The 13,331-nt window shown below is 31.6% G+C and overlaps 1 protein-coding gene across 3 annotated transcripts in view; it reads left to right on the top strand.

The window, feature by feature from the left end:
* The window catches only part of LOC126748323 (ubiquitin carboxyl-terminal hydrolase 2-like), a 52,902-nt gene that overhangs the window by 30,941 nt on the left and 8,630 nt on the right, over positions 1-13,331 (top strand). For all 3 annotated transcript variants that reach the window (XM_050457482.1, XM_050457474.1, XM_050457491.1), the window contains 5 exons: positions 2,817-3,047; positions 5,004-5,091; positions 5,145-5,312; positions 9,782-9,953; positions 10,012-10,231. In XM_050457482.1, coding sequence (XP_050313439.1) covers positions 2,817-3,047; positions 5,004-5,091; positions 5,145-5,312; positions 9,782-9,953; positions 10,012-10,231 — 879 coding nt within the window. The remainder of the gene's footprint in view (positions 1-2,816; positions 3,048-5,003; positions 5,092-5,144; positions 5,313-9,781; positions 9,954-10,011; positions 10,232-13,331) is intronic.

Here is a 13,331-nt window from a genome sequence, read left to right as displayed (position 1 = left end):
AGATAATGGTTAAATTTTTCAATCAAATTTGAGGAAATATTAATTGTCTTAAATTTCTAATTGAATTAAAAAATAAGCATAAAAAGTATCAGTAAATACAATAATCAGTAGTAAGATACACATTATTAGTGCTCTAAAAATTAATATAAATTTAGGTAGAATACATTTTTCATTTGATGATAGTCTAGTAAATATGAGTAGTATGCCTCCAGTTATAGTTAAAAAGATAATGTACTTAAATAAGGAATTAACATAAAATATTCTTGAGAATATGCCTATTAAAATGGTTTATGCTTAAAGAACACCTTCAAGACAGGTGTGGAAAATATGCAATTTAGGATAAAAAATAAAAAATAAAAAATAAATTGAAATAACATGGAAATAGTTTAAAAAATTATGATGAGGCTTCTCGTTTTTCCTGAAATTTAAAAAAAAAGTCTTATTTCTGGTTTACAAGACTAGTATTTTTATTAAATTATTAAAGCAATGCTAATATTTATTGATTTTATTATATTTTTCACGATTCAATGTCTTTATGTTTTTTGTCACTTAACACAGTGCAAAAGAGTGCTTGGCAAAAATTCAAAAATTGCAATAAAAAATTAAAAACGTATTTTCACTTATATAATTATGTTTAGCTTTAAATTACGTCCGCTATCATCCTCTTAAAAGATTGCACCTAACTTCTGTCTCCCTGTATAACTTAACTTAAAATCTTTCATTTCGAAAATTGTCGATTTTCAATGTAATTATTGTTGTTTTAGCTGCTTTAGAAGAAAGCTCTCCAATCTAGTTTTAATTATATATTGTTTTAAAAATAATGACATTAATTTAATTTTTTTTTAAGTTAACACTGTGGAATCAGGAGAATCTTACTTTTTGGGGTCTTTTTTTTAAATTTTGGAGCTTGTCTATGGCCTTTTTGGCTTTGTTTTATCTTTTGGTAGTTTAGGGTATATATATGAAACAAGATCCCCTATCTTTAGTTATATTTTTAAGCATTTTATTTATTTTAAAACAAAATTAATTATCTAGCCTAAAAACATTGTAAAATAGAGCAATGCCAGTACTAGGAAAAATAAAGTTGACGCCTGTAAAAAAATTGGTACAAAATTTAAAATGGTTCCAGTTAAAGAGCATCTATTACTTTAGCCGCTCACTTTTATCCACAAAATTAAGATTGGCCAAGCACCATTGTACCTGTTAAGCAAGGTCTCATACAATGCCGATATTCAAAAATTATAATACACCTAATAATTTTCATCTCTCTTATTGGACTTGGACTGCGGTAAAATAAGTTAGTTTCAAAAAAAGAAGTTAGGTGGAATTGTTCACTGTTGTTAGAGTCCTGAAATTTTTATAAAATTTCAAATGGATCGGTATGCTTACTTTACAAATTATAAAAGTGAATTATAAAATCTACATTTTGCGAAAACCGCATATCGATACCTTTATTCGTTTCAGAGTTATTGCGAAATAACTGGTAATAATAGAAGAAAAATAAGAAAAGATCTAGTATTTATGTAGTTAGTATCTAACAAATAAATGAAAAATGAAATTAATCCCCGATCGAGTTGAAGACATACATTTCTTCTTGTCGCGAGGTATTACGTTTTTTAATAATTGGATCATATATCATTAATTCAAAATTAAAGGTATAATTCACTATTTAGAGTTCTATCAAAGATAATAGAGCTGGTTGGCTAGTTTCTCTAGGTTCCAAATTCCAAGTTCTAGCTGCATTTCGATACCCATAGAAAAATCTTCACTATGGCACAGTAACGAAAATATTAACCAAATTCAAGACTTTTGGAGATATCTTGAAAATTGAATTTTTTGGCCACTTCGCTCTCTAGATTTGACGCCACCCAATTTTTTCTTAAGGGGTTATTTGATGCAAAAGTTATATCTTCAAAGGCCATTTACAGATGTTGGTCATTTGGAAATAACCATTACAAAATCGATTCAGAGTAACCGGTTATGATTAGCAGAGTATTGAAAAACTTTTGTGATAAAACCTAGTATTCAAAGAGAAGGCGGATATATGGACCCATTAGCGAGTTGAAGGAGCTAATAATGCTCGTTAAAATAATTATTACAACTAATTATTATGGTTGGTATTGTCAAAAATAAAGATACTTTACTTCTCATTAAATATACTTTCTACTTGAATTCACATTTTCTGACAAACCTTGTATACGACTAATAAAATTTGATACTTGGTTTGAATATGCAGAACTTTTTATAACTAATAACTTTTTTTTAATGATACTAAAAATAAAAATGGTTCTGTTTCTGTAGATGTTCCACTGTATAAACTGATTACTAACTTGCAATGGCATTCTGCATGTTTCCTATTTAAGGTAACAATCCAAGAAGATTGTGATAAAGATATATAGGCTTAAAAAATATCTAATGAGTCCAGGTTATGTTAGCTTTGTTGTGAGTGGAGCACCTTGTGTCCCTCCACTGCTTCTTAGGTATATTATAGGTCACTCCTAAAGTGTTTATACTGCCCCAATCAGGTCGGTCCTCTTTAGCAGTTCGATAATTTGATTAGAAAAGCATTCTTATCATGTCTCTTAGCATGTCTTCGGTCTAAGGTAAGGCCTAGCTTTCTTAAGATGGTCTACCTCTAATGAGCCTAGCACTTCCCATTATATTTTCAAGTAAATACCAGTTTTGATTTCAGTTTATTAGGTTTATCGATTTAGTTAAACCTGGGGTAAACACTTTCAAAAGTTTATTATATACCGAAACTTTAACTTTTGTCTTATCATAAACATTAATAACGAGTTTGCCCTTTTCTTTTTCAGGACGTGAGCGCGTCGACTCCCCCGGGAGGCGGCGCGAAGGGGGGAGGGCGGAACGTGGCCGCCTTGGCCGGACCCTCCTCCCGACGCTCGCTGGTGACGCCGCCCGCCGACGGCGACGACGACGAGTTGGCGCAGGCGCGTCGCGGCACCGCCGCCGACGCCCGACACGGTCTCGGATTGGTCGGGCTCAGGAACATTGGCAACACTTGTTTTATGAACAGTGTCCTACAGGTACATTTGAAACGTTTTTGTTTTTTTTACAAAAACAACCAATATCATAAAATCTTTATTTAATTTTAAAATTATATACTAAATCCGCAAAAATAGCGTTTGCCGATAGGTTTTCTATGGTAAAAAACAAGGCGTAGCTTCCAATTTATTTATTTATTTGTTACAAGTATTAACAGCTACAAGGCACTTATAGATACCCACACTAATAAAATACCATAAATAACAAATCCCCAACACATCACTGATCAGTTCAATTCTGTTTTAGTAATTTAGTATAATTTTTTTAAACTGATTCAGACTAGTTGAATCAATGTCAATATCGGAAGCATATAATTTAAAATATTCACAAAGTTTATAGATGGGAATTTTTATAAAGGTTGGTTCGTGGATAAGTCAGATAAAATACTAATGGATGGGGAGTGTGAATTTTGTGTCAAGCAAAAGGTAACTGACTAAGAATCTCAGGACAATATATTTTGTTTTTCGGTATTTTGAAAAGAGTGCACAAAAATATTCTAATTGTTCTCTTACTCAGAGACAGTCTATCAAAAACCTGCAACAAACGATCATTGTCACACTCTCTGGGGATATATATAAAATTTCCTAAAATACATGTATGTACTTCGAAAAACCTCCTTTGGAGGCCTTCAACCATTGCCCTATCAAAAAGATTGAGACTTATTTCAACACTTAGCTCCTTGGTAGTTCTAACAATAAATTCAGACATTTTTGGGCATTTTCTACTTTAGATATGTTTAGAAAATCAAAGAGTCGGGTGAAAAATGACTCCTAGATCCCTCTGCTGGGGTATTCTTTGAAGTTGTTCACCATTAAAGGTGTAGTTAAAAATTATGGGATTTCTATTTAGGGTGAATGACATACAATCACACAATCACCGACATTTAATCTGAAGCTATTTAATTCGCACCATCTCTCAACATCGGAAAATTCATCTAGCCTGACAATCTTTCTTAGACTGAATCTGAAGGAATCACTTGAAATCATCGGAAAGCAATAACCCCCTTGAATTTTTAATATTTTAAGTCAGACTGTTGACAGCAGCCAAAAACAAGGGTGGTCCATGGATTAAAGCCCTGTGGAACACCAGAACTACTTTTAAAGACACACGACTTGGAACCTTTAATTTCAACATATTTTTCTTTTTATAGGACAATCAAACTGGTATTTGAAATTTTAACAAAATGCATGCAGTCTTTGCTTTTGTCTAAGGTATATTTGGGTCAATTCACATATTTTGGTCTGTAGTATCTCCAGTTTCGAGATTTCCCAACCTTTCGCAGACACCCTGTTGAAAGTTTTTCTCTCATTTTATAATTAAGGAAATGGTAGCTAACTGCCGTAAACTCCGGATTTAATCTCGGAAATGGTATGCTTCTGATGGTGAGAAAACCTTTTGAATATTTTTTGCATCTGTGTTTTTTCGAATTATTCAATTCAGAACGGATAGACTTTAAACAAGCTTTTATAGAAAAATGTATTTCATGAAAATTTGGAATTAATAAATGCTTAGCAACCCGATGTATATATAAGATAAACGATCGAATTTTTTGTTTTTTTACCTTCTCGGATTTTATTGAAAACCTCTTTTTTTATTTGCACTTAAAAAGAGTATCTAATATCTGGCATCTCTAAGTTCCGTAAATCTGTCATAAAACACATAAAAGTCATCCTATAGGATGAAACAAAATACGAAATTTTGATTTTATTATAAAAATTTAGACTTTTTTTATTTAAAAAAAACTAATTTTTTATATGCGTCTGCGTTTCTGTTACCGGTTTTCTAATCAGGAAACAACACTTTTTTTGTCGAATTAAAGTTGTGTTTCACGTAGATTATTAAAATGATTTTATTAAGACAACGAATGATAAGGGCTGTTTTTGGCAAAAACGTTAACAAAAACAACAAAATATCATATTGATAAGAAACTATTTTAGTGTCTTAGTAATACTCGAGTGCTGTTGGACTACATTAGGAAAGATACTTATCAGAAGGATATTAACACCACCACGTCTTCTATGAAAGGTAATGTTAGTTACAATAACGATGATCATGTTTTAAATTTCTTTATATTAAAGGTGCACTGGTCAAAGCTTTCGCTGAAGTGATAAAGGAACTATGGGCCCCAGATCCTTCGGGGCCAGTGAACACGGCTGCCCTAAAGTCTCAGATTCAAAGGTTCGCCCCCAGGTTTATGGGATATTCACAACAAGACGCTCAGGAGTTCCTTAGATATCTTTTAGAAGGTAAATATACAGTGTTTTAAATTAAGATTGTTGATTGTTAAAGGAATTAATCATTATGCCCTAATTTCCTCTCAGTTACTTCTTAACAGTTAAAAAAGTTTCTTTTTTTAACTGTTGGGTTACATGGTGTTAAAATTTGAGGAAAACATCCTTCATTTTTCTTTCTTTGCAAACATTGGTTTTTTGCAAACGTTTTTTTTTATGAATGAAAGTTAAAGGGATATGCATAGTTAATACGTTTTATATTTTCTTTAATGGAAAACTTTGGTAATTATCGGTTACGCGAATTAAAGTATCGCGTCTCGGGCGGAAAACAAGGCAAGACATTAAATTTGCGCTAAAAAATTACTTTTCACAATGACACAGATTGCCCAGAATTATTGTCAAAAATAAAAATTGTGGTTCCCCGACTTAGTAATAGGCATCATTTCGTTTTTTATCTTTTTACCCGTTGAACCAATCTCCTGAACAGTGCCACCCATTTTTTGGCTTTATAGTGTTTCACATTTTCAGTTCAAGATAAACCCCTAAATCTTTTATGTAAGAGATTTAGTGACCTACTAAAATAAACTTCACAAGATGCTGCTCTTTGTCATCTAAATAGGAGATCTACCAAAAAAAGTAATCCACTATAATATGAAAGACTATAATATTACTAATAGGTAGTTAGCTTAGATATTATAACTCTAATACCTAATATACAGGGTGTTCCGTTGATCATGTCACAACTTCTAGGGCAGATAGAAAACGTCAAAAGAAAAAAAAATGTTCATATAAACATGGGTCCGGAAAAGCTTCCTCAGGGAGCTAGAGCTCTTTGAAAATAACCTTTAAAAACTAGTTTTTTTTAATAGCTCCGGAACTACTTTATCTACCGCAACCAATTTTGGGAGGCAAATTATTGTTAGTACGTTTATTCTTTTGAACCTACTAAATAAAAAAAATATTTACCAGGGGCTTCAGAATTAGGGGGGTATTTGGTAAATTTATGTATTAGATGAGATTGCTTGAAGATTGAGTATTCAAATACAAAGAAGAGCATTTTAATTCAGAATTGGGAATCCCATATGATCTAGCACCGTCCGAAATCCAGTTCATTTTGTAATTCAGCGTGAACTGTGGAACTTGGACGGAATTTGCTATTTGACAATTTAACCGAATTTAAAAATCTGTACCTTCATTGGATTTATTCTGCACATAGAGTCCATAAAATAAGAGAATATGCCGGTGACGTCAAACAAAATAACGTTTTACAATACGTGTTAAAGAATTTTTTTTTATACCAATTATGATCCAAACATTATTTGATATTCATTAATCTAATCATCATTTAATAATATATCCTTTAAGATATATTTCTTAAAAATCTGTGGAAATCTTGTAATAAAAATGTTTAAAATTAAAATAAATCTGTAAAATATGTTGTAATTTTTTTTTCTTTCTTTAGCAATTAAAGATATTAAACAAATGCAAAAAATGTTTATATTAAAAATAAAACTCCAAATAAGGGTATATTATTAAGGCCATTTTATGGCCTTATTTAGAGGAACTAAAATTCTAAATATAGTAGTAAGTACAGCAAATTTTAGGGAATTCAAAGTTTGCTTCTCCAATCATCGACAGATACTTCTGCAAATTTTTGCCTCGTCAAAGGTTCTACATCTGCCGACTTAAAAATTATTGTATTTCTGCTACCTCTACAATTTTCGACAGTGGCTTTTTTCAATTGGTTTCACTTCCGAGTAGTATGGAGGCAACTGAAAAGTTGAATGTCCGTGACTTTCCATTAGTTCAAGTTTGCACTTTACTGGATAAAATCTTTTATTTTGAAGAATTATTTCATATAAGTTCGACTTTTGTCAGTCAGTTTCTAATCATGTTCTAAATTATATTCCTTAAGCCAATCAGTCATGAGTTGTTTCTTACTTCCTAAGGTAATATTCTTTTTTAATAAATTATAGTATGATGCGTTGTCCAAAACAAAGACAGAATTTGGCGGAAAATTTGGAAGTAATTGAATCTCCACCCATTTTATAAAATTTTCATGATTCGTGTTGCCATGATAATCGCTACTTTTAGAACCTAAAATATGTTATAATTATTAAATTTAAAAACAGTTAATATTATTAAGTTATGAACAGCGGAATACAAGCAGACCGTCTTTAACAAAACCATTTTATTTATATTCATTAATTGTAAGATATCTTTTAAAAAACTACTACTTACAATTTTCTTACCTTTTACAGGTTAATAGTTAACATAATTATAATAGTCTTTAAATTTAAAAACACCAAAATTGGAAGAAGAAAGTAAGTAAACACAAACTCGCACACTCTACACAGTTAAAGCTTTTCCAAGTGCGACGACACTGGCTTGTTGAGAAACACCAGCAAATATCCAAGGGTACTGTGATGAATAAAGCGAAGAGGTATATTTATTATAACGACTTTAGCTTTTTCCTTGTGAAAGAGCTGGATGCGTGTATTCACGGTTAAGTAAACCTCATCAGGGAAATATGGTCTCTTCTTTTGGTTTGTGCGCATTTTACGTCATTGGTTTATTTTCATATTTAATGGACTCTGCTTCCAAAAAAAAATCGGTATTAATATTTATAGAATTCTCAACTCGGTAAATGTAACGATAATTTTCTGCTCAGCAATTTGTATTACGTCCATAAATAATATTCAGTTTGGTGTAGGAAAATTTTGCATATTAGCTAGAACTACATTTTTAAAACTTATTCAAATATCTTTCAACCACCGCACATAGGAGTATTTCATTAATCTGGGCGGCCAAAATTATTTTTGGTTTGTAATCATGTTTCTAACATGATAACAATTAATACAGTGAATACTACCTACAGTAAATACTGCAAAATAATACTACAGTCAATACTAATTAACTACAGTCGACTGTAGCAATAATATGGTGTCTTTTGAGAAAGGTTTCTACAACTACAACAATATTAATTAGTACCAACTACAGTAAATACTAATTAAATACAGTCGACTGTAGCATTGATATGGTGTCTTTTGAGAAAGGTTCCGACAGCTTTCTTCTTCTCGGTCTCATTCCCGTCATTACAGGATCCGAGTTTAGAAGAAGTCTGTAAAAAAAGACGGTACATAACAGTTATTATTAGTACTAAATAAAGATAATTCACCTGTTTAATATGTCCGCGTTACATTCTTGTCGAGAAAATTTTCTTGCGAAGTTTTGGCGATAGAGGCGTATGTATTTATTCCTGGCTTCAGCAGCCTCCTCAGACAGTTGTCCGATTGGCAGCAAAGCAGGTCTTATCACTTGAGGCCCATGGATATGTATTTTGTGGAGCGTGGGGGTCATCGGATGCCAAGGATACAGCTGGATATAAAGTTCTGCGGTTTCTGTAGCGAAAACCGAAAATTTTTGCATTTTTCTGTTATATTAACACCTTCTGACTCCCTGACAAATGTAAATAGCATCCTACGTGTCATATTTCGAAAGCCAGATGCAGCTTAAACATGAAAAAATCACGAAATGTCACATTTCAAATTTTCGATATTTTGAGATATCCTCCTCCCTCCTTTAAGGCGTTAGTTCGAAAAGTTGAAAAAAGTGGACATTTATTTTTTGTACCATAGAAGATAAATATGTAGGCTATTCAAAAATATTAATATCAATGCCCGGCAAATCCCGGCACTTTGACTTAATCATTTTTGATATATTTTTTTTTTAAATGGTTATTACTAAAAGGTTATCTCAAAAATGGAATACCAAAGAAAGTATACAATAAATGTAAAAAAATAAAAATGCAGTTTGTAAGTACTTACCTATTGTATTAGACTCCATAACTTTTCTTTTCTTAAAATAATCTAGGTACGACACAATTCAAATTATTAAATTTATTTCATTCTAAACACTTTGATATAGACCTCACAAACTATTAACCTTAAAGTGACAATTAAGAGCGTTGATAAGGCATAAACAATAAATAACAGTTGGGTTTGATGCACTATAGTCTTGGATACCTAAAAACATGTATAAAATCTTTTCCGGCCCGATTTCGGAAAACGGACTTTTGGCCGCCCAGATTGATGAAATACTCCTATGTGCACCGTTTCATATAAAAAAAAGCCATCATATTATTTCTCTATAAGTCAAGAGATTTTATTCATATATAAGTCAATTTTTAAAGTATTTTGGTAAGCGCAGTGTTTCCGTTTCCATCCAAGTCAGCTTTTATTTAAATTAATTTTTTGTCGTTCAAGAATTCATAAGTTCTTATTTAAATCGTGAATTTTCTCTAAAATCTGCGTATGCATATTATTATTTAAAATGCAGTTTTTGATTATTTTTCTCTTTAAAATCGAAAATAATCAAAATGTACATAGTTTAATAGCAAAACATTTTAGAAACAGCGTTGCCGTCATTCCTAATGATTTATTCAAACCACCTTGAATAATCCTGATTTTGTTTTTTACTGGTAGGTCTACATGAAGATGTTAACAGAGTAACGATAAAACCGAAACCGATAACGACCGATATTGACGATAATTTGCCAGATTCGGAGAAGGCCGCGGAAGCCTGGAGGAGATATTTAAGATCGGAGGACTCGCTGATCGTCGATGCTTTTGTGGGTCAACTGAAATCGACCCTTAAGTAGGTTCACAATTAGGTGCTTTTTAAAATATTTACTTTAAAATCGATGATTTTTAAGGTGCACTCATTGCGGCCACTGCAGTGTAACCTTCGATCCCTTCTGGGACCTCTCGCTGCCCTTACCTTCGGGGAGGTCCTCTGGTCCGATCAGACTGTCGCATTGTTTAGAAGCATTTACGAAAGAAGAAACGTTGGACGGCGACGAGAAACCCAAATGCGCAAAGTGTAAGGAACGAAGGAGGTGTACGAAGAGTTTTGCCATACAGAGGTTTCCACAGGTGAGAATGTTTGTATATTTTCAATATACCGGGGTTCTTGCATAAAAACTTAGACGGCAGTTGTTAGTTAACCTATATTTTTGCTGTACACATTAAGCGCGAACGCTCAGTAATTATGGATCTCAAAATTAATACACATCATACTTATCAGGGCTTAATGTCAAAAGTCACCACAGTAGGTATCCCAACTAGCAATTTTAGTTACGGCTACAACATTGTTTGACTATATTACTTTATTCAAGTAATAAATCGGTAACTTGAATGATTTGAACAGTACCAAAAAAAGAGATTAAAAAAGTTAAAATAACTGCCAAGTAAAAAATAGTAGTAAGAAATACGTAATATTAACTTAATACTTGACTATATAGTAATTATTACTTTGCGGTAACTCTGATGGTAGCTGATACCGCTTAACGACCTGACCTAATTACCTTTACAACGTCGTTACTATAAAGTAGAAAATATTGGTCGGTGAGATGATTAAATGGGAACTTTTAAGTAAGCGCGATTACAAAGTTAAATTTCAAGTTCTTGCGACTACATAGGAACATCAAAATATTACCATGCAGTAATACACATTGCAAGCAATATTATCAGTAACAAGACCGAAATAGTTACTCTTATTTCTTATTTAAAGTAATATTTACACTTTAAAGAAGGCTATTAAAGCAAATTACCTTTAAGTAATTATTTCTACTATGCAGTAAAATATACTTTATAGTAGCATTTTTTTGAAATAATTAACTTATTCCTAAGTCATTTTTACTTTGAAGTAACAAAAGAAACTTCTTGGTAACTCTAACAACAATTCGCCATATTTTTTTAATTATTTGACTCCATTTTGTGAAAAGGTATTGCACGATTTTATGAATTTGCTAAAATCGGAATACTTTTACATTTTATGCAAATTTTATTAAATTATAGACTTCTTATATTCATAGGAGTAAAGAGGAGTGAAAAAAATTATCTACCTTCTTTAAAAAATTAAATTTCAATATTTAGACTTGGTATATTTTTTTGTTAAAAGTCATTATTTTAATGAGGCGTTCTTTATTTTCGTTCTATATTGCCTATGTTTAACACTAAAATTTGCTTCGTTTACATTTTTCCACTCCGGTAAGCGATAATATCAGCTATATTAAATACAATATGAAGTAGATTAACCCCGATACAACGCCATCACTTAGAATAAAGACATGCATATAAAATTATTTGTGTTGACAAAGAAAGAGAATCAAAATGTTTGCATAATATTGTCTCAGTAACTTCTTAGTAACTAGCACTGCACAATTACTACTTTATGACATCCCGAAAACTACTATGGGACGTTAAAAAGAAGTTCCCGAGACGATAGAATTACGTATTTGCTACAGCAAAATCATTCCCAATTTTGGTAAAAAAGTGGTAACAGAACGGTGCCTAAACGGTTCCCGCGACTAGTAACCACAACTTTAAAGTATTCTTTATAGTCGCGATTACGTAGCTGTTGCCAAAAATGCTAGTTGGGATAGTTCTATATTCTTTTGTGGAAGAGCAGTAACAAGTTCAAAACCATAGATTGATACTTCTTAGATTGGAAACTCCCATAAGAGCCAATAGAACTCTGAACCGTCAATAAATGTTGCGCCCTCTGAATGTCGAGGAGTAGTACTAAGCGGAAACGAAAATGAATTTGTGACGTCATATTAGCGGGGAATTTAAAACTTGATTATGGGCCAAATTTGTTAAAATTAGTGGAAAATGTGTGATTCTTTTGGAAACTATATAGTACGCAAGTAGAAAAAAGTGTTAAATTGGGACTTTTTTGTCTCCATATTAAACAAAGTCCGTCAGTTATCACTTTTTCTATTTTCGTACTATTATTTCTGAAAGCCCCATACATTTTCTACTACATAGGTAAATAGGTCTGAGTTTCAGAAATTAAACAAAAATATTCACAAAATGTATTACTATATTGTGAAACGAGATTATACCAAAAAATTCACAAGTTATACAATAAAAATTTACATTTATACAAGTTTGGTATAAAGGCAATAAAAATGTAATAAAATCACCAAGCAATTTCCCACTACTATTCACTAGTAATGTTCCTTAGTAAATATTATAAATTATATAACTATCAACAAACTAGCAATGAAAGAGGCATTAAGTAAATGTGCTAAAAGTAAAATTTACACAAGCTACTATTTTTTCCATTTGCTTTTAAACACTTCATAGACTCCAAGATTTGTATAAAATCTGGAAAAAAAATAAAGCTGATGAAATAGCTCTTCTCTCAGGTTTGGCGTCAGCTGTAAAGTAAGTTTTGACACTGAGGCTGTCAAAAAGTCTATAGTAATTTATTTTGGACTTCAACGTCTAGAAAGATACATATTTTGAAATATTAATTTTTAAAATAATTGAAATAATCTTAATATTGTCCATCTAGGATCCTATGGTATTACTAAAGACCTAGGTGCACCTTTTAACATTCAATCCATCATCATATTGTGTTGTCAACAGCTGCTCTATGTGATCAAAAGTGGTTAGTCTTTTATAATGGTGTTCTGAAAAAAACATTTTTAAATGGAATGTCTTATACATCTTGGACTCAAAGAAATAATATGCTAATATTTTGTTGAATTCAAATATATCACACAAAATATCATTTAGCCACACAACAGTGTTGTCAATCTCAGAGACATTACTAAATTAAGTATAATATTTTTTTAGTATGATAAAGGTAAAATATTTAGTATTTACTTCCAGTAATTCTCATTGCGCTTTTACATAGCCCTTCGTACTATTTAAAATAAATCATAAAATAAAGAAATAAAATGATTAACTCATTCCTCAATCACTAAAAAGCGACTAACACAAACGGCATCTATGTGGTTTTCATACATTATTCCTGTAGCTTGAAGTCTCAAACTAACTTCTGACGTCACGCTAATAACGTTTCTGTCCGAACGTTCCGGGTCGCAGGTGGATATTTCAATTTCAAAACGATTTAGATTGTTTTCAGGTTTATAATTAAAAAACCCATGTTAAATTTCAGATTATTTGGTATTTCTTTAACAGCTAGTGTAGATATAACTTAAGCCTATTATTTAAGCTTAAC

The sequence above is a fragment of the Anthonomus grandis genome, chromosome 2 (assembly GCF_022605725.1).
Source record: "Anthonomus grandis grandis chromosome 2, icAntGran1.3, whole genome shotgun sequence".
Classification (NCBI taxonomy): domain Eukaryota; kingdom Metazoa; phylum Arthropoda; class Insecta; order Coleoptera; family Curculionidae; genus Anthonomus; species Anthonomus grandis.
This window is presented reverse-complemented; position numbering and strand designations above follow the sequence as displayed.